Consider the following 23,019-nt stretch of genomic DNA (forward strand, 5'->3'; position numbering starts at 1 on the left):
TTAAATGCCAACCATGCAGAGAAACATAAGCTATGAGTAGACTTAAAAAGTACACCACAAGTAATTATTTCTCTTTACTCCAGTGTAATTATAAATATGGTGAATTGCACGCCTTAAGATTTTAAATACCATTTTAAAAATTACACTCAATCAAAGGAATCAGGAGAAATTTGAATGAAGTTTCTGCAACAAAAATAGGTCATCCCTACCATTTCATTAGCAAAATTACATTAATTTAAAATTTAGCTTAAAAATTTGCTGTATGATTAACAACTGGTAATCTGTATCTCCTGATTTCTGAGAAGGAAGGTCTATCTGTTTTTGGAAGAGCAGTCTTGTGTTGCAAATGTGGGCTTTGGCTTCTCACCAGAACCAAGTGTGAATCGATGCACTTTTATTCCTAAAGGGCTCTGAGCGATGTGAATGAGACACCTTGCCCAGGCACAGAGTGCAATTACTGTTAATGTTTTCAAATGGTGCAGATTTTCTGCTTCACTTAAAAAGGCTGAAAATCAAACTATAAAGGGAGAGTCAAAGTCTTTAACCACAAGAATATTATCTGTAGCTAGGAAATTGCAGTTGGTACAGTTATATCAGAAAAAAAAAAAAAAAGCAAATTGGGTGAGCGGGGGTTGCTATTTATACAAACAGCCCAGAGTAGACATCAACACAGAGAACGCAATAGAACTCCAACTTTGATTAGAAAATTAATGTGGCTTTGGTTCTGGCAAGACGGCAATATAAACTAACCTGAAAACCCTCCTTCTGTAAGCAGATTAAAATGCTATAATAAATGTAACAAAATATGGTTTTATCTGAAGTAGAAAGAAGGGAAATCCCTACTTGCCAGACATAAGAAAAAAATGAGAAAGGAGAGGCAGCCTTTGACACAGAGGCCTGGGAGGAAGATATAACTATGCCAGTGACCCTGGGTTGGGCTCTGAGGACCCCTGTCCTGTGTTTGGGGGGAGAGGCCACAAAGGAACAACAAACTGAGAGCTGAGACTTGTAGGGTAATAACAGCTTCCTATATTTGAAAGTTAGAGTACCCTGGGGCTCAGTTCTTAGTCTTCCACTAATTTCTAACTATACTCAATCCCTTGGTGATCTCATCCAGTTTCTTCTTTTAAGTACCATCATGTAAACACCGAAGAGTCCAAAATTCACATTCAGTCAGACCGGACCTCTCTCCTGAACTTTGCGTTCACAGATCAAACTGCATAGTCAACATCTTTGCACGTATATTTAAAGACATAGCACACTTGGTCCTCCTGCTCCCTCATGCAATCCTCTTTGCTTTTTTCTGATAGCTTGGGCCAAAAATCTAGATGTCATCCTCTACTCATCTCTTCCCCACACCCACACACATCGTATCTGCCTCTAGACAAAATTTATCTCTACCTTCAAAATTTATCCAGAATCTGACCACTTCGCATCACATCCATTTTTGCCATTCTTGTCCAAACCACACTGCTCTCTCACAGGATTACTGCTAAGGCCTCCAAACTCCTTTCCTTGCTTCTGCCCTTCTCCTCTTTAGTTTAGTCAGCAGCCAAAATGATCCTACTAAAATATAAATCAGGGGCGCCTAAACAACATGCTACAAACCACCAATGAGTCAACGAAGAAATCAAAGAAATAAATACATCAATACACGGAGACAAATGAAACTGGAAACATAATGGTCCAGAAATCTTTGGGACACAGCAAAAGCAGCTCTGTGAGAAAAATTCATAGCAATACAGGCCTACCACAAGAAACAAGAAAAATCTCAAGCAAGCAAACCTTACACCTAAAGGAATTAGGAAAAAAAAACAAAACCCAAAGTTAATAAAAGGTAGGAAATAATAAAGATCTGAGTGGAAATAAGTGAAACAGAGACTTTAAAAAAGCAATAGAAAAGATCAATGAAACCAAGAGCTGGTTCTTGGCAAAGATAAGCAAAATTGATAAAACTGTAGCCAGACTCATCAAGAAAAAAAGAGAAAGGACCCAAGTAAATAAATCAGAAATGAAAGTGAAATAACAACCAACACCACAGAAATATAAAGGATTGTAAGAGACTTCTCTGAAAAATTATATACCAACAAATTAGACAACCTAGAAGAAATGGATAAATTCTTAGAAAAAGATAATCTTCCAAAATTGAATCAGGACAAAATCTGAACAGAATGATTACTAGTAACAAAATTAAGTCAGTAATCCAAAAAACTCCCCCAAAACAAAAGTCCAGGACCAGATAGATATACAGAATTCCTCTTAAACTATTCCAAAATACAGAAGAGGAAGGAAAGCTTTCACATAAATTCTATAAGGCCAGCATTACCCTGATACCAAAACCAGACAAAGACACCACAAGGAAATAAAAAACCCACAGGCCAATATCTCTGATGAACATAGATGCAAAAATTCTCAACAAAATGTCAGCAAACCACACTCAACAATATGTTAAAAGGATTATTCACCACCACCAAGTGGGATTTATTCCAGGGGTGCAAGAATGGTTCAATATTCACAAATCAATCAATGTGATACACATACCAACAAAATAAAGGATAAAAATCATGATCATTTCAGATGCAGAGAAAGCATCTGACAAAATTCAACATCCATTCGTGATAAAAACTCTCAACAAAGTGAGGTATAGTAAAGGCCATATATGAAAACACACAGCTGACACCATACTCAATGGTAAAAAACTGAGGGCTTTTCCCCTTATATCAGGAGCAAGACAAGCATATCCACTCTTACCACGTCTTGCAACATAGTACTGGAAGACCTAGTCACAGCAATCAGACAAGAAAAAGAAATAAAAGGCCTACAAATTGGTAAGAAAGAAGTTAAACTGTCATTATTTACGGATGACATGATACTATATGCATAGAAGACTTTATAGACTCCACCCAAAAACTATCATAATAATTGGATTCAGTAAAGTTGCAGGGGATAGAATTAATATACAGAGATTGGTTGCATTCCTATACACTTAACAAAGTAGTAGAAAGAGAAATTAAGAAAACAATTCATTTACAACTGCACCAAAGGAAATAAAATGCCTATGAATAAACTTAGCCAAACAGGTGAAAGATCTGATCTCTGAAAATTATAAAACACTGATAAAAGAAACTGAAGACAACACAAACAAATGGAAAGACATGCCACAATCATGGATTGGAATAACATTCAAAGTAATCTATACATTCATTGCAACTCCTATCAAAATACCAACAGCACTGTTGACAGAAATGTAACAAATGATCCTAAAATTTATACAAAACCACAGAAGACCCTGAACAGTCAAAGCAATCTTGAGAAAGAAGAACAAAGCTGGAAACATCACAGTTTCAGATTTCAAGATATACTACAAAGCTATAGTATAAAAAAAGTATGCTACTGGCACAAATACAGACTCATAGATTAATGTAACAGAATAGAGAATCCAGAAATAAACCTATGCTTATACGGTCAGTTAATCTATCGACAAGGGAGGAAAGAATATACAGTGAGGTGCTGGAAAATGGTGCTGGAAAAACTGAACAGCTATATGCAAAACAACGAAACTAGACCACTTTCTAACACCATACCTTAAAAAAAAAAAAACCAAAAAACTTAAAATGAATTAAAGGTGAGACAGGAAACCATAATACTCCTAGAATAAGGCACCGGCAATAATTTCTTGGATATCTGCCATAGAAACATTTTTCTAGATATGCTTCCTAAGGCAAGGGAAACAAAAGCAAAAATAAAATATTGGGATTACATAAAAATAACAAGTTTTTGCACAGCAAAGGAAACCATCAACAAAACAAAAGGCAACCAAATGAATGGGAGAAGATATATGCAAATGATATATTCAATGGAAGGTTAATATTCCCCATATATAAAGAGCTTATACAACTCAACACCAAAAAAACAAATAACCTGATTAAAAATGGACAAAAGACCTGAACAGACGTTTTTCCAAATAAGACATGCAGACAGCCAATATATACATGAGAAGATGTTCAACATCCCTAATTATCAGAGAAATGCAAATCAAAGCCACAATGAAATATCTCCTTATCCCTGTCAGGATGCCTTGAATCAAAAAGGTAAGGAATAACAATGGTTGGTGAAGATGTGGAGAAAAAGGAACTCTTGTGCACTGTTGGTGGGAATGTAAATTGGCACAGCAACTGTGGAAAACTATATGACGATTCCTCAAAATATTATAAATAGAAATACCATATGATTCAATGATTCCACTCTTGGGAATTTGCCCAAAGAAAACAAAAACACTAATTCAAAAAGATATATGCACCCCTATGTTTATCGCAGCATTATTTACAATAACCAAGATATGGAAGCAACCCAGTGTCCACTGACAGATTAATGGGTAAAGAAGATTTATACACATGGATTATCAACTATAAAAAGGAGGAGATCTTGCCATTTGTGGCAACATGCACGGACCTAGAGAGTATTATGCTAAGTGAAATGAGTTTCTTTTTCTTCTTCTTTTTTTTTTTTGAAGAGAGTCAATCTTTTATATATGTGTTTAATTTTAAGTGAGCAAAGATCTTTATAGCATTGGACAAAAAGGAAATTCAGTTCTTTACTAGAATGGCACTACAAACTCCCTTTTGCATCATAATAATCAAAGAACAGTTGCTTTTTTTTTAAATTTTAATGTTTATTTATTTTTGACAGAGAGAGACAGAGCATGAGTGGCGGAGGGGCAGAGAGAGAGGGAGACACAGAATCCGAAGCAGGCTCCAGGCTCTGAGCTGTCAGCACAGAACCTGACGCGGGGCTCGAACTCACAGACCGTGAGATCATGACCCGAGATGAAGTCGGACACTCAACTGACTGAGCCACCCAGGCACCCCAAAGTGCGGTTGCTTTTTAAATTTTGTAGAACATGGGGCGCCTGGATGGCTCAGTCAGTTAAGCGGCCGACTTTGGCTCAGGTCATGATCTCACAGTCCGTGAGTTCGAGCCCCGCGTTGGGCTCTGTGCTGACAGCTCAGAGCCTGGAGCCTGCTTCGGATTTTGTGTCTCCCTCTCTCTGACCCTCCCCCGTTCATGCTCTGTCTCTCTCTGTCTCAAAAATAAATAAACATTAAAAAAAAATTAAATTTTGTAGAACTTGTCTATAAAAATACCTAGCCCTGGTGTGTGGGGCTATGATTTCCCTTACATGTGGAATCTAAAAACAGACGAATAAACAAAAAACAGAAACAGACGCATAAACAGAGAACAAACTGACGGTTGCCAGAGGGAGGGAACACAGCTGGGAGGATGGGCAAAATAGGTGAAAGCCAGTGGGAGATACAGGCTTCCAGTTATGGAATGAATAAGTCACGGGAATAAAAGGTACAGTACAGGGAATATAGTCAATAGTACTATAAAAACGTTTTATTGTAACAGATGGCAGCTACACTTGTGGTGAACACAGCATAACATACAACTTGTCAAATCACTATGCTGTACACCTGAAAGTAATGTAACATTGTGTGTCAACTACACTTCAATTAAAAAAAAAGTAAAAATAATAAAAATAAAAATAAAAATAAAAGATCACATCGCTCCTCTACCTAAAGCTTCCCAATTGCTCCCCATTTCACACACAGGGAAAAAAATTCTAAGACTAAAAACGGACAACATGGCCTTAAAAAAATCTGATCCCAACATGCCCACCTTGATGTCTATGGGCTCATAATCTGTTCAGCTCTTCCTCACTTACTTTGCTTTGGCCAATTTGACCTCCTTGTTATTTCAAGAACATGCCAGGCATAGCCCCACCTCAAGATACTCTTTGCAGTTATTGTTTTCTCCAAGAATTCTCTTTCCCCAGATGGCTTTATACTTCACCTCCCTCAGGTCTTTGTTCAAATGCCACCTTTCGTGGCCACTCTAACCTAAAATTGCAACCTCCCAAACCTAAAATTTAACCCCCAATATTCCCTATTTCCTTGCCTTGCTTTATTTTTCTCCTTAGCATTTATCACTAACACATTACAAATTTTACTTGATTATCTTGTTTATTGTTTCCCCATTGGAATGCAGCCACCATGAGGGCAGAGATTCTTGCATGTTTTATTTACGACTATATCACTAGCACGCAGTAGGTGTTCAATAAGAATCTGTTAAATAAATGAATACTAAATATATATTTATGAAGGAAAAAAATTCAACCTAGAATTCCAAATGCAGTATGCAATCAAAGGAAGATCAAAACCAAAATATATTCTCAGGAAAACAAAAAACACGGAAAGAATAAATCACTTAACAGACCTTCCATGAAAGAATTAATAAAAGATATACTCTGGAAAAAAGACATTTGATCCAAAAGGAAGGCGTAGAAAGAATAAGCAAAGAAAATGCTATATAAATCTAAATAAGCACCGACTGTATAAAATAATAGTAATAAGTAATTTGGGTGGTATAAAAACAAGGTAGAACCAAAACACTAAACAATAGTATGTAAGATGGGAAGGGGTGCTTACACTTAAAACATTCTAGGGGCGCCTCAGTCAGTTAAGCGTCTGATTTTGGCTCAGGTCATGATCTTGCTATCCATGAGTTCGAGACCCACGTCAGGCTCTGTGCTGACAGCTCAGAGCCTGGGGCCTGCTTTGGATTCTGTGTCTCCCTCTCTCTCTCTCTGCAACTCCCCCGCTCACACTCTGTCTCCCTCTCTCTCTCTCTCTCTCAAAAATAAACATTAAAAAAAATTTGTTTTAATTCTAAAAGCCTTGTTTTTCAGGAGGAGGATGGAGATACTAAGTTTTTGACTTTGAGTTAGGTATCCATGTAGACATTTAAGAATAATGTCTTGGGAGAATAGAATAATTTCCATTCCAGGGGAAGGAAAAAAGGGAATATAAAGAAAGCTAATTAATCCAAACAGAAGATAGGAAGGGAGGATGAAAAGAGTCAAAAATCTTTCTGTAAGTAGAAAGAATCAAATAAAATAGTAGAAATAAATTTAATACATTAATAATCACAATAAATGTACAGGTACCAAACAAGCTACTTCAAAACCAAAAATCATTGTCTTTTAATTTTAAAAAGTGTTATATGTCATTTATAAAAGACACAGCTAAAATACAACATATCAAAAAGTAAAAATAAAGAGATGGATAAAGATATACCATGTGAACTCTACAGCACAGATTACAAAAGTGGCAGGAGAATATTATGAAAATAATTATGTTAACACATTTGTAAACTCATAAAAAATGGACATATTCCTAGAAAAATATCTTAGCAACATTGTCTTAAGAACAAACAGAAAGTCTGAAGAGTCTATAACTACAACAAAAAGAACACATCAGGGCTAGGTATTTTTATAGACAAGTTCTACAAAATTTAAAAAGCAACTGCGCTTTGATTATTATGATGCAAAAATTAGTTTGTAGTGCCATTCTAGTAAAGAACTGAATTTCTTTTTTGTTCAATGCTATAAAGATCTTTGCTCGGGGCGCCTGGGTGGCTCAGTTGGTTAAGCGTCCAACTTCAGCTCAGGTCACGATCTTACAGTCTGTGAGTTCGAGCCCCGCGTCGGGCTCTGTGCTGAGAGCTCAGAGCCTGGAGCCTGCTTCAGATTCTGTGTCTCCCTCTCTCTCTGCCCCTTCCCCACTCATGCTCTGTCTCTGTCTCAAAAATAAATAAAAACATTAAAAAAAAAAAAGATCTTTGCTCACTTAAAATAAGCAAATATATAAAAGATTGACTCTGTTCAAAAAAAAAAGAAAAAAAAAAAGAAAGAGCAACTGATATTTACCCAAATTTCTCCACAGAACAAACAGCTGTATACTCACATAATGAGATTAGTTTAACCTTGATACTTAGGAACAGCACAAGAAAGGACAAGTACAGGGGAATCCTATTCATGAACATTAATGAAAAAACCCTACAAATATATTTGTAAACAAAATCCAGCAATGTGTTAAAATATAACTCGCTATGAACAAACTGGGTTTATTCCAAGAATACCACAATAGTTTACACCATGTAACTGCTCATGAAAACAGATAAAATGGGAAAAACAATATGATTATCTGAGATGAAGAAAAGACATTTGATAAAAATCAACTAAATATGATTTAAAATTAAACTCTTGGAAAATTAAAAAAAAAAATTTTTTTCAACGTTTATTTATTTTTGGGACAGAGAGAGACAGAGCATGAACGGGGAAGGGGCAGAGAGAGAGGGAGACACAGAATCGGAAACAGGCTCCAGGCTCTGAGCCATCAGCCCAGAGCCCGACGCGGGGCTCGAACTCACGGACCGCGAGATCGTGACCTGGCTGAAGTCGGAGGCTTAACCGACTGCGCCACCCAGGCGCCCCTTGGAAAATTTTTAAAATCACAAAGAATATAAGGATGACCAGTACATTGCTTCTATTAGTTATTGTTCTGGAGAGTCTAACAACAAAATGAGAAAAAGAAAGAAAAGGTGTAAAGATTAGAAAGAATCACAATTGTTACTATTTGCAGATGATATTATTTTGATAACATAAAAGTGTACATAACATAATATGATATCTTGATAACATAAAAGTGTACAAATTATTGGAATTAATTAGAGTGTAGCAAGGTGGTTCTTACAAGATCACTATACTCCAATCAATTATATTTCTATATACTGAAACACAGGAAAGATCATTAAAAGGTATATCACTTACAATGATAATGAGACAATACAAGGTACGTAGAAATAAAAACAACAAAAAATACGCAAAACTCTTGTGACAAAAATTAAAAATGTTACTGAAAAGCATTAAAGGAAACCTAAATAATGGAGAGATGGATGATGTCCCGGGACAGGAAGATACCATCATGTAGATTTAAGTTCTCTTCAAACTGATGTGTGGATTCAATTCAATTCATACAAAAATTTTTGTATGTTTCTTTGTGAACTTGCCAAAGCTAACTCAAAAACCCATGTGAAAAAGAAAGAACCCCTAAAATACTCCTGAAGAGTAAGACTATGGGAGTTTGATATTAGCAGCAGACAAACCAGTTAACAAAGAAGAAAGCTCACACACAGATCTATACATACACAGAAACTTGATATAACAGGGGTAGCACTGCACATTAGTGAAAAAAGGAGCATTCAGTAAATGGTGCTGAGCCAGTACTCGTAACTACTGTACTAGACAGTGCAGATCTAGACTGTTCAATATTCTTGGCTAATAAGGGCTCTGCCAGCAAATGTATTGATCACTACTGATTTCTTCACCAAGACTCCCTCTTCCCAGTCTTGTGAGCCCCATGGAAGATACACAATGGATAGCTGTCTGTGGGGGAGGTGGGGGTTGCAGGTACATCCCCCCCTTAATCTGTAGTGAAAACAAGAGAAGAGGAAGTGGATTCCTCCCCTTATCAAGTCTTGGTGGGAAGGTGTCTCTCCACCTGCCCTCTCCTCTAAGTGTGGCACATGGGGTGGCCAGCAGAAAGGACAACAGGCATGTTCACGCTATCACCCTCAGTAGCTCTCCTCTGCATTTTTGCAGAAACTCTTCCCAGCTTCAGATTCATAAGTATAAAACCTTTTAGGAATGAGACAGTATTTCTTTTCTAAGGAGACGTGCATTGCCCCAGCAGTAAATTAACTGATGGAAGGAGGTAGTCTAACAGAAATGCTTAGTCCTACAGTGGTGGTACCACTTTGATAGTAAGAAAAAATAACGGCACTTTAAAAATTCAAAATCTTTGGCTTTTGTATTAAGGTGAATCAAATCTTGTTTGGACCTAGATGATATTATGTTAAGTAAAATAAGTCAGACAGAGAAAGACAAGTGCCATACGATTTCACTTAGAATGGAATCTAAAAAGCAAAAGAAACAAACGAAGCAGAAACAGACCCATATAAACAGAGAACAAACTGGTGGCTGCCAGAGGTGAAAGGGCGAGGGAATGGGCAAAATGGATGAAGGGGAATGGGAAGTACAGGCTTCCAGTTATGGAATGAGTAAGTCACAGGGATGAAAGGCACAGCATAGGGAATAGAGTCAGTGGTACTGTGACAGTTTTGCATGGTGACAGATGGCAGCTATACTTGTGGTGAGCACAGCATAACATATAGAGTTATCAAATCACTATGTTTACACCTGAAACTAACGTAACACTGTGTGTCAACTAGACTTAAATTAAAAAATAAATAAAATAAAGTGAATGACACCCAACTTATTGGGCTCTAAAGTGTCTACAACAACGTTCCCAATGTTTCATTAAACCATGAAATTCAGCAAATAAACAATCCATATGCTGATGAACTTGGAGGGAAATATTCAGTATATATACTGAATTAAAACTGGAGCCTCCGATTGGATGCAACTTTAGAAAGAAGAAAATAATATATACACTAATAATTGGGTAAAAAAGCTACCTGTTCCTTATGTTGAAAACAAGAATTTGTAATTTTTTTAATTTTATATTTTTAAGTAAACTTTATCACTGCTGTAATATAATACTATATTCCTCTTGTGCAAAAAATCACCATCATATTCTCCAAATTCTCTACCAATTCTAACATACACTATGATTCAATGACATTTTTAAGTCTCTGATGCCGCGAATAAACCCTGAAGCATTCTTTTCTAACTTAGTTTTTTGGGTTGGAAAAGAGTACACAAAAGAGGCCTATGAAGAAAAAGTTTCAGAGAAGACACGTTTAGGTAAGCGACACGTATTAGGCAGGACCTTACTTATACTTCTCGGTCTCACTTTTCTCATTTGTGAAATAAGGATCTCGTTATCTGTCTCACACATTATTAAGAGGGTCAATAACTAGCACACAGGGATGAGTAGTGTCCCCCCTCAAATTCCTGTCCAGCTGGGATCTGTCAACGTGACCTTATTTGGAAACAGGTCTTGTAGATGGATCAAGTTAAGATGAGGTCACAGCGAATTAGGGTGGGCCATACATCCAATGACTGGTGTCTTTATGAGAAGGGAATGTGAAGACAGAGACACAGAAATGGCCCTATGACAATGGAGGCAGAGATTAAAATGATCCTGCTACAAGCCAAGGAACACCAAGGACTGCTGGCAACCATGAGAAGTGAGGAAGATTCTCTCCCCTTCAGAGAGAACACGGCCCAGCAGACTCCTTGACTGCAGACTTGTAGCCTGAACACTCAGAATGTGGTACTCTGTTACAGCAGACCACAAGAAACAAATACAGCATTGATGCCTAAAACAGAAATGAAGCATTTGGCTCATCTCCCACATAGAAAAAACATACCATACATTTTGTTAGGGCTCAATTCACAGCAGGCAGATTCTAATGTTGTTTGACATGGACTCTCCAAGAACACATTTCCATAGTGTTTTAGTTAGGGATCAAGTTTACAAGTGACTAAAACTCAACTGGAGTTTAAAAGGCCTGGGAATGGAGTGGAGTGGGGTGGGGAGGTGAGAGAGAGAATTGAGGGGGAGGGAGAGAGGGGTGATATTAGTGGATCCTGATTTTCCCATGCAGATGCAGCTGGGCGTCTGGAGTTACTAAAGGCAGGACTCACCATCTGGTTTCTTATTTTATTCTTCCTGTGCATTAATTTCCTTCTTTCCTCCAACTGTAGTCTGTCTTTACCCACCACATGAAAACATGACTGCCAGCAGCTCCCTAGTCTTAGCTTTCACAGAGTTTGCCCCCAAAGAAAGACTGTCTCCATTTTCTGGGTCCCCAAGTCCAAAATGCCCAGTGAAACACTTTGAGGGGCCTGAGCGGGGTCAGCTTCCACTCCTGAACCACCTGCTGCCACCCCATGGCTGGGAAGGCACCAGAGGAGGGATGGATGGAGACAATCTACACAAGCACTAGCTCCAGTTTCCTTCATGATAAAGCACAGTTTCACTTGGGTTCTTTTACCCCAAATTCTCACTAAAATGCTAAAGCGAGCAGCCAGAGGTACAGAAGTAATTGTAAAGGCAGATACAAAGACAATTTGAAGACAAAGAAGTTGTCATAGATAAATCATCGAGAAATGCAGGACCTTGATAAAGAACTTTTAGTGAAGAGCCAATAAGCACATCAACTGGATGTCTTATGTAAGTTTAAATAAAACAATTTTCACAGTTGGACTTAACTGAAAAATAATTTCCTTCCTTTACAAGAATAAAAAAGAATATAACAAATTAAGCTACCACTCGAAGATACACTTTAAAGGAAGTCTTATCTTTTGGTAGTAGAGGAAATACATTTCATCAGCAATAAACATTTGACTGCCCTGTAAGGGCAGGGCACTGAGGTGCCACACGATTGTTTCCAGAGATAATTAAACTCAATATATGACTTTTAACTTTCTTAGAAATAGAAATGATCACTTACCATGGTACTGGGGTCTCTATCAGCTCGATTTCGTTCAAAAGAATTTATTTTATGGGCACTCATTTCATCAGTATCAGCAATGATATAATGTCTGGGAGAGTAAGCATTGGACAGGTGCTCAAGCAGCCTCAGGATCTCAGTGGTGTGTCCACCTGGAAAAAATATTGAAAGGCCTAAGATTAAAAATCCCACAATGTGGGGGCACCTGGGTGGCTCAGTTAGTTAAGCGTCTGACTTTGGCTCAGGTCATGATCTCCCCGTTCATGGGTTCCAGCCCCGCATCGGGCTCTGTGTTGACAGCTCAGAGCCTGGAGCCTACTTCAGATTCTGTGTCTCCCCCTCTCTCTACCCCTCCCCTGCTTGCACTCTGTCTCTCTGTGTCTCTCTCTCTCTTTCAAAAATAAATTTAAAAAAATTTTTTAAAAATTAAAAATGCCACAATGTGGTTATTAGAGGGGAGGCAGGTGGGGGGATGAATTAAATAGGTGATGGGGATTAAGCAGTGTACTTGTTGTGATGAGCACTGGATGAGCACTGGAAGTGTTGAATGTACATTGTACTTTACACCTGAAACTGATATTACGCTGTGTTAACTAACTGGAATTGAAATAAACATTGAAAAGAAGAAAGAAATGCCCAACGGACATATCCATTTGGCTCTGCTGTACTAATGTTATGTTTTATGTATTCCTCAAAAGACAAAAGCAACATCTGGAAACAATAATCGATGCCGTTGTATAAATACTACTTTTATATGGGGGAAGAGGATAATAAAAGTAAAACAATAAAATTGGCACTAGCAGTAGGTGCTAAGGAGGCACAAAGAAGTAGAAGACACAACTCCTGTTATCAAGAAGCCTGGTGCGAGGGGAAAGAATGCACACAGACATGTAAAGAGTGATGCAAGACAGCATGAAAAATTTAAATGAGGGCAGAGGGGAGGCAAGCAAATGGTTATGAAAACAACCTTGCAAGAGTAGGGGAGATCCCTGATAAAGCTGAAGCCGAAGCTAATGGACACAGAGCAGTAGGGAGGCCACTGGGTGGGATTATTAGGACATGAGATGGCAAAATCTGAGATGTGGGCTCAAGGAATGGGGGAAATACTGGGAAGAAGGACGAGAGTGAAAGCAGATCAGGAAAGTAGGTTGAAAAATGGAAAAACTGTCACTGAAGGTTTCTGGGCTGCGAAGTAATGTCAGGGAGGCATGAGCACTGACCCACAGGGCTCGGGGATTCCTAAGGAAGACTTCTGTTCATCACTGTAACCCCAGCTCCTAAGAGAAGTCTCAGCACACTGCAGGCCATCAAATATTTACCAGTTTCACCAAACAATGGTTCAAAGTTTGAAACTGTACAATCTCCAACATTTTAATGCTTTAATTTCAAAACCATGAGTTCAAAAATTGACTGTGTTCATTGAGGTTTCCTTCATGAAAAAAAGAAAAAAAAACCACAAAAGCACATCAATCTATCGCATTAACTATGCAGCATTTTTAAGCAAAGCAATCAAACTCCTTCTCAACGAGCCCTATCATACCCATTTAGTTTCATTTCACAAGCTCTCAGCCTCAGCCAGGTTGATGTCCTTAACATTCTATTCTCTCTATTCATCTTGTTATCTCCTCCTTGCCTCTGGTCACACTGTTCCCCCCACCTACTAAACTCTCCTCCACTGCTACTGTTGCAAGAAAGTGCTTTCGACAGTCAAACAGTGAACATATAGAACAAATTAAGCATGTGGTTTCTCCCCATACACATATTTTATTATAGTAGAAAGGGAAGGATTACTCTCTACATTGCAGAAGGGACTAGATGTAGAAATAAAACTGGCATAGATTATGTGTGAGTTTCAGGAATTAGAATCATACTTTAGCTTTGTAACTTGTCACCCATCTTTGTGTCTGGGGCATGTAATTTACACATCTGATTTATGCTCATTTTTGTATTTTTGTTTTTAGCCTTGAGAAAGTGTGGTGGTTTGCAAAGTAGGTACTTGCTTTCACAGCTGGACCAATTAAGGATAAAAAGGATAATTTCCACATTTTCCACTGCAATTAAAACTTCATTATACCTGCTTTAACAGTCTTTTCTTTTCTTAAAAGGAAACACTTGCTGAATACATTCTTTGAAGATTTAACCTTGCCACCAACTGAAGTCGTTATAATGATGGGCCTTGTCTTCCATTTTGCTCTTTTATTAAGATATATTCTTTGGGAACAAAATCTTCTCAGTTCTACCTTACATAATGCTCAATGTCACTCATCATCAGGGAAATAAAAATCAAAGCCACACTGAGATACCACCTCACACTGGTCAGAATGGCTAAAATGAACAAATCAGGAAACTACAGATGCTGGCAAGGATGTGGAGAAATGGGAACCCTCTTGCAGTGTTGGTGGGAATGCAAACTGGTGAAGCCACTCTGGAAAACAGTGTGGAGGTTCCTCAAAAAAAATAAACATAGATCTACCCTGTGACCCAGCAATAGCACTACTAGGAATTTACCCAAAGGGTACAGGAGTGCTGATGCATAGGGGCACATGTACTCCAATGTTTATAGCAGCAGTTTCAACAATAGCCAAATTATGGAAAGAGCCCAAATGTCCATCAATTGACAAATGGATACAGAAGATGTGGTTTATATATATAATGGAATACTACCTGGCAATGAGAAAGAATGAAATCTGGCCATTTGCAGCAATGTGGATGACACTAGAACGTATTATGCTGAGTGAAATAAGTCAGAGAAGGACAGGTATCATATGTTTTCACTCATATGTGGATCTTAAGAAACTTAACAGAAGACCGTGGGGGAAGGGAAGGGGAGAAAATAGTTACAGAGAGGGAGAGAGGCAAACCACAAGAGACTCTGAAACACAGAACAAACTGAGGGTGGACACGGGGGTGGGAGAGAGGGGAAAATGAGTGACGGGCATTGAGGAGGGCACTCGTTGGGAAGAGCACTGGGTATTGTATGTCAGCCAATTTGACAATAAATTGTATTTAAAAAAATACACCCAGAATCCAATCTCTTCTCTCCATCTCCTTTGCTCCTACCCAGCTCCAAGCCATATTACTCACATTGATTATGACCATAGCTTCCTGGTCTGCTCCCCCAGCTCCATTTGTCTATTCAAGTGTCTACGTCCATCTATTCTCAACACAGCATCCACTGTGACCCTATTAGAAAGAGTTGATCAAATGATTTACCTCCGCTCAAAACCCTCCTGGGGCTTCCCTTCTCACATGGAATAAAAGTCATCTTGTAATCTAACCCCTTAATTTGTTACTTTATGGGCCTCATCTGCTTCTACCCAGTTTTAAGTCTACTCCAGCCACTGTGGCCTCCCTGCTGTTGGACATCCTGTCATCCCCCCAAGAAGGCTTTCCCTTACAATTCTAAAATGCAATCCCCCTCCCTACCCCCTAGTATTTATCACCATATAATTTAATATGAAATCTATTTATTTCTTTTGTTTTTGTCTCCTCCCTACCCTTGCTCAACCATGACATGATGGCAGGGACTTCTGTTCATTTTATTACTACTGTATCTCCAGTGCTTAGAAAACAGTAGGCACTCCTATTATCGAATGAATGGGTAGATGAGCATTTGATATTAAATCTAAAATTTGGAGATCATATGTTGTTTCAAGGAAAAGTAGTAATTTCGATTGATGTTCTTTGAATGTAAGTGGTTGATTAATAACGTTTTATGGTATCTAAAGACTACTTTTTTGGTAGTCAAGGTAAACAGTGAAAATGCCTTCCCCCTCCTCCAACATTTTGGGCATGAAGTGTTAAACTGTTCATCTGAATATAAGTCTTTCTTTGACTTGGATGATTCTTTGAGGGCCTTGACCTCTCCCTACCCTGAATGGTTTGAATGACAAGGACCATTTGCCAGTGTATTTATCAGTCTTAATTTTGATTCTCAGTACACCAAATCTAATACTGTCAAATGAATGGCTGTAACATCCATTCATCCATTTGTTCAAGACAGACACCTGGACATCATTCCTGAACCTTTCCTTTCCTTACTTCCTACTTTTAAGCCACAAGATCTGTGATTTTTTTATTTCCTAAATCTTATTTAAATGCATATACTTCTCTCCATCCCCAAACCCATCACCCTAGTTAGGCTGTCATCATTTGTCATCTGAATTATTCAAAATGTTCCTACTTGTCTCCCTACTTCAATCTTTGTCAAAACATTCCCTTGACAATGCAGGCTGAATGATCTATGTAAAAGCTTAGATTTAATTGGGTCACTCTCCACTCAAAAGTGTTTTAAAAGATCCTTTGCTACCAGGATTAACGACAGTCACCATTTACTAAATGGGTGCCTAGGTGGCTCAGTGGGTTAAGCATCTGACTCTTGATTTGGGCTCAGGTCATGATCTCACAGTCCTGAGATTGAGCTCTGACTCGGGCCCTGCGCTGAGCATGGAGGCTGCTTGAGATTCTCTTTCTCCCTCTGCCCTGCCCTGACATGCACGCTTGCTCTCTCTCTCTCTAAAATTTTTTTTTAATGCTTATTATATGGCAAGCACTTTGCTAAACCCTTTTAATACTTCCATACTTAATCTCTCTTCACCTCTTCTCATCCCATATTTTTTAAGGTGGAAACAGAAGGCTCAGTGAAGTTAAATAATTTGCCCAAGATCACCAAGTCAGTAAGTGGCAGAGATGTGACTCCACTCCAGGATTATGTCAATCTAGAACCTGTGTTCCTAACCCCTACATGGAACGAAGCAGTGGAGTAGTGCTAATAGCTTTATAGAGCATGGTTTACAATGCTCTTCAGGATCTGCGCCTTGTTTACCTCTCCACGTTGAACTCAAAGCAACAGTGCCCTCCCACCGCCAGCCCTTGCAAGTGCTATCAACTTCTTTTCACACCCTTCCAGTCCTCAAAGCCCCAGCTCCCCTTCCCTGGTCATCTTTCAAGTCTCAGTTTAGACAGCACTTCTTCCCAGAATTTTCCGGTCTCACATTCAGATAAAGCGGTGCCCTTCCTGAAGACTTCCATAGCGGTCTGTACGTCCCAGATTACAGCAATTACCTATTTTGTTTTTTTGTTTTAGTTTTATCTAATCTCCATTCCCTTCACTGCCGTACCCTTGCACCTTTCACACTGCTTGGGACACAGTCACTACTCCACCGTAAGTAGTAGTATTAGTTCTGTTATTTCCAGAGTTTAGCATAATGCCTGGTCTCTCCTAAATCTCCACATGATTAAGCGAATAAAGTAATGAATTATACTTGAACATAAGTTTACAACATTTGCTCATACTAAAATTATTATTGTATCTGGATGCCATCTCCTAGCATTTCTAAATATACACAATATATGTGTCTCTGTCAGAACTAGACCATTCCAAATTGTAAGCGCCTACAGAGCTGGTAATCTCTGTTTTGACTCTATTACCCGATAGGACAGCTTGTTGTTCATACTGTGACACAATATTCTGAAACGTGTATTGTTCTATGGTCAGGAGATAGTTGTTTCTATCCTCATGGATTTTGTGTATTTATAAATGTGGCAATTCACTTTGCTTCATTAATCATGCAGTGTTCGTGATTTCTAAACGAAACACAACATGCCTAAATTAACAACGCAAAACAGCTTTTACTACTCAGGAAAATTGCAAGCTGGCATCATAAAGCTGCTGCGTCCCCTCCGTTCAATATACATAATATAGTAATATAGTAATTTGTTAGAAAAATATACGCTACAGGGAAGCTCAATTATAGACAAGCGTAAGTTACTCATTTGTCATTAAAAGATGCCTGGGCCGCGTCAGCAAATCAGTATTTCGCCCTGGCTGGGCTGACCGGTTCCGGTAACGCAGGGAAACTACAAATTGCAGCATGCAATGCTCCAAAAGTGCTAAGGAGAACAGAGAAGAGCGTCGCGGTGCACTCTGGGGTTTGTAGTCACCGACCCACGCCCCACTACTTACCGGACCCAGCCACCACCAAGAGACTGAGAGACTGACGGGGCTCAAGGACCCGAGAATGGAGCACTACCCACAGCCGCAGCGCCAGAAAAAGCACGGCCACCGCAGCTCCCGCCGCGGCTAGAATAAAGACGCTAACCATGCGCAGCTACGACACATACGTACAGCCCCCACCCGTGCGGCCTCTGAGACGAGGTCAAAGTTCAACAAGTACGGGCGCTGTGGAGACTCAACCGGGGCGTGGCGACCCTCTTGATGGGCGGGGCTTGTCTACGCTGGGAGGAGTTCGGGGCGAGACGCGGAAGCCCCAGCCCCGAGGACTTTGATGGCTTGCCTCCCGGATTCTGCGCTGCTGCCGTCCAAGCACAAAGTGAAATTCGGCAAGTAAAGCGCAAAAGTGTGATTTCCCCCCGTGACGAAGTCAGGCCGCCTGTACGCCCTAAAGGCCCCAGAGCTCCCAAGTTAGGAGGTGTTCCAGCGCCACTAACTGTGAATTCCACCTGAGGCCAATAGCACATACAGCCTTTTTTCTTCTCTTTTCTCTCCTCTCCCCTTTCCTTCTTCCTCTTTTTTTTTTTTTTTTTTTTTTTTTTTTTGTCTTCCTTGCTCTCTCTCTCTCTCTCTCTCTCTGCCAAGGAAAATGTTTCTGTTGCACATGCAGACATTACTGTGCTTGCCTATAAAAGGTACCTTGGTACAAAAAGTTGAATTGAGGGCCCTCATCTGAATCTCTTTCCGAACACTCGTGTATTTAACTTTTTCTAGGCATTTTCTCAGATCTCAGTGTGATCAGAGTGGCAGAGGGTGATCACCTCCAGTTATGCCATGGTCCTGAGAGGAGTGGAAGCTCAGTGGCTCAAGGTAGCAGGATAGAGAAGGCAGCGTCCTACAATTAGTATTCAGTTACTACAAAGCCAAAACCTCCCCCAGCTCCAATTTTGCTCATTTTTGTTGTCTATTTAATCCACATGGCAGCAATATAAAAATACTGAGATTACAGAAGTCCCTTCACCCCAAGTGTAATTTGCCTTCAGTCCAGTACAGACCTATAGGTTAGATAGGACAAGTGTACAGATAAACAAGTCCTGAAAGATGAAACAGACTGCTCAAGTGAAATAGTGGCAAATCTAGGTTTAGAAACCAGAAATCCTAACTCCTGCTTCATATGAGTGTTACATTGTGTATTCCTTTGCTAATCTCAGACTTGCTCGATTATCACATTTGCCTAGAGCCTAGCATGTGTCTTCCCTTTTTAAAAATTTTTTTAAAATGTTTATTTACTTATTTTGAGAGCGAGAGCAAATGAGCAAATGGGGGAAGGGCAGAGAGAGAGAATCCTTAGCAGCCTCCGTGCTGTCGGCACTCGATCATAGGAGCCATGAGATCATAACGTGAGCCAAAATCAAGAGTCAGATGCATAACCAACTGAGCCACTCAGGCACCCCTAAAATGTGTCTTTTAATGTTTAGTTATTTTTGAGACAGAGGGAGATGGAGCATGAGCAGAGAAGGGGCAGAGAGAGAGGGAGACACAGAATCTGAAGCAGGCTCCAGGCTCTGAACTCTCAGCACAGAGCCTCATGTGGGGCTTGAACTCAGATCATGATCTGAGCTGAAGTCAGACACTCAACCAACTGAGCCGCTCAGGTGCCCCTAGAATGTGTCTTCTAAAATGCAGTCTTTTAAGAGAGGCCTGGGATCAGGTTATTTAACCAGTGTGTCAATTTCCCTTAGGCAAGTGTGGAAAACATTTAGGGATGTGAAAGCATCATTTTCTGGCTAATGGACCTCACAGCACGGAATATTCAGTCTTCCATCAAATCGTCTTAACCCTACATCCTTACAATAAGACCAAAAAGTGATTATTATTTCCCTCTTTACAGATAAAGATGCGGATTCTATAACAATTAAATAGTTTGGGGCACGTGGGTGGCTCAGTCGGCCAAGTGTCTTGCTTTTGATTTCGGCTCAGGTCATGATCTCATGATTCCTGAGATTGAGACCTGCGTCAGGCTCTGTGCTCTTGGGATTCTCTCTCTCCCTCTCTCTCTTCCCCTCCCCAACTCGTGCTTTCTCTCTCTCAAAGTAAATTAATAAATAAACATTAAAAAAAAAGTTAAATAGTTTGCCTAAGATTTCTCAGCTAGTAATAATTGTGGGCTTAGAATTCAGTGCATCAAATTTTGATGAATTCAGAATCCCTTGGGCTTATAAATACATAGTTCAAAGTCCAGAGGTAGGGCCTCTGGCACGGTATAAAAAACAACTTAAGTATATTACAAAGGATATAGTTTTCTTTCATCTGCCCACTCTACTATTCCCAACAAGCGTTTCAACCTAAGACTCTCCCCTCATACTTAAAAGAAGATGTTAAGGTCTTAGAAATTACATCCAGATGGGGAAATCTGGAGCCAAAAAAAAAAAGAGGTTATCTTGTCATTGGGTCTCTTTTTTAAGGGTGAGGAAACCTTTTCTGGAACCCCTCACAGCAGACTTTCTTTCACTCTGTCTGGCCGTGTTTTTATCACTTGATTTTTCATAAAAGGAATGACACCTCAGAGCTGGCTGGGGTCGGGTGGAGGATGGCGTACAGTTACCTGTTGTATCTGGCTATTTGATGGAGGGTGGGTACTGAACACAATGGTCATTCTCTTGGAGAGAAGAAGTTGGAAGAGAGTAGAGGAGAGATGATTGTTGGTTAGGCAAATAATAGTGTTTGGATTGCTGTGAGACTGTTGTGTTCCAGACGGCTTTGTAACCCGACACAGGCAACGTAGATGTCAAGCATATTAATAATTACTAGACTGCAGGTCTCAGAAGACACCCATGCATTCTCCTTTACCCCATCTCCTCACTTTTGTAGTTACCTGTATCTGTAGGAAATATCAGCTTGACCACATTGGCATGCAGCTGGAATGAATGGAGATGATCAAGCATTTAGGGGCTGCCAATAAATGGAGCGAATGGAGGTAGAGTAGCAGACATTGTTTAGAGTTATTGGTTGAGTTATTCTGAATTAAGGCTAGGGTCAAACTGTTCAGTGTTCCTGACAAGAAAGCTGAGGAATGCAGAGAGGAGCTAGGTGGCAGGCAGGGACAGGAACAAAGTTGGGAACTCCTGAGCAAAATCAATGTCTATTGGGCTGTGACAGGCGTGAAATGTATAGATAATCACAAGGTCAAGGAGCTGTCCTGGATTAATCAGGAAAGGCAAGGCTTAGTGGCAAGAGGCAGTAACTAAAATTTCTCTTGGGCAGGTAAGTTGCACTGACAATGCAAATTACAGATAGATGAAAAATTGTATGCTGTGAAAGCACGAAAAATGTATTAATAATTGACAAAATGAATAATAATTTTGAGCCATAACTAATTTTAAGTAAAGTCTGTGGGAAGTGATTTTTATTATCTTCTTAACTCTATTTTCTTAAGTTTCTTTGGCAAATATCTATAATTCATGAATATTTTAAAAGTTAGGATTATTTTGCACTATTCAGTAGGATTATACTGAATACTCAGAACCTGCTATGTGCCAGATTTAGGTACAGAGGATCTCATATGAATAGGACAGGACAATAGCCCAGACAAGAAACTTAGATTAGAAAGATGACAGCGGAAATAGAAGAGGGTAGATTTGAGATATATTTTATGGATGGAGTCATTAAGACTTGTTGATGGATTAGATATTGGGGATCAAGATGGCTTCTAGAGTTTTCACCTCAAAACTGGTTGGATGGTGTCATTTGCTAAGAATAGACAGACAGGAAGAGAAGCAAGCCTTTTGTGGGTAGAGAAAGGGGAGGAGAGGATGAAAATGAAGTGTTCTGGTTTGGATGTTACTTTGAATAACCTGTTAGACATCCAAGTGGTTATGTCAAATAGGTAGTTTCATGTACAAATCTGAAGCTTGGGTCAGAGCTAGAGGTATAAATTTAGAACTCAGCATAAACATGGTGCTGAAAGCCATGGGAATGAGTGAGATTACCAAGGGAGGGAGTATAGGTCAGACCTGTGCAGTAGAACTTTCTGCTTTCATGGAAAGGTTTTACGTCCATGTTGTCCACTATCTACATGCACCTACTGAGCACTTGAAATGTGGTTAGTACAATTGAGGAACTGGATTTTAATTTTATTTCATTTAAATTATTTTAATTTTAAATAGACACATGTGGATAGGTGCTACTATATTGGACAGCTCAGGATTGAGAAGAGTATGGGGTCATCAACATTTTGAGGTCTAATAAAGGAGATTTAGCCAGCAAGGAAGATAGAGAAGGGAAAGCCAGGGAGATAGAGGAAAATCAGGAAAGGGTGGTGTCCACAAAACCAAGAGAGGAAAATGATTCAAGAATGGGAATGCAGGGGCACCTGGGTGGCTCAGTTGGTTAAGCATCTGACTTTCACTCAGGTCATAATCTCACGGTTTGTGCGTTTGAGCCCCGCTTTGGGCTCTGTGCTGACAGCTTGGAGCCTGGAGCCTGCTTTGGATTCTGTGTCTCCTTCTCTCTCTGTTCCTCCCCCACTTGTTTTTTGTCTCTCCCTGTCTCTCAAAAATAAATAAATTTTTAAAAATTTTATAAAAAAAAAGAATGGGAATGCAGTCAGCTATGTCACATGCTGTTCATAGGTAGGACACAATGACTTGAAAACAAGCTAGTCACTGAGGATCTAAACAGGAGTAGCATTTCCATGAAATGGTGGTTATAGAAAGCAGTTGGAAATGGGCAGAAGAGTCAATGGA

General features: G+C 39.5%; 1 protein-coding gene and 1 long non-coding RNA gene across 4 annotated transcripts in view; one reads left to right on the forward strand and one right to left on the reverse strand.

The window, feature by feature from the left end:
• Window positions 1–18,550, reverse strand: part of ALG14 (ALG14 UDP-N-acetylglucosaminyltransferase subunit) — a 101,334-nt gene extending 82,784 nt beyond the window's left edge. The window contains exons 1-2 of one of the 3 annotated variants that reach the window (XM_045478364.1): window positions 18,287–18,550; window positions 12,322–12,473 (exon numbers count right to left, since the gene is read on the reverse strand). In XM_045478364.1, coding sequence (XP_045334320.1) covers window positions 12,322–12,473; window positions 18,287–18,425 — 291 coding nt within the window. In that variant the 5' untranslated portion in view covers window positions 18,426–18,550. The remainder of the gene's footprint in view (window positions 1–12,321; window positions 12,474–18,286) is intronic. The other 2 variants (XM_045478366.1, XM_045478363.1) reach the window with 2 other exon arrangements.
• LOC123598278 lies at window positions 2,045–12,429 on the forward strand. Its single transcript, XR_006712494.1, has 3 exons — window positions 2,045–2,055; window positions 11,719–11,722; window positions 12,308–12,429. It is a non-coding gene; the product is annotated as an uncharacterized LOC123598278 (long non-coding RNA).
• Window positions 18,551–23,019: the final 4,469 nt, after the last annotated feature.

This window comes from Leopardus geoffroyi, chromosome C1 (assembly GCF_018350155.1).
Source record: "Leopardus geoffroyi isolate Oge1 chromosome C1, O.geoffroyi_Oge1_pat1.0, whole genome shotgun sequence".
NCBI lineage: Eukaryota > Metazoa > Chordata > Mammalia > Carnivora > Felidae > Leopardus > Leopardus geoffroyi.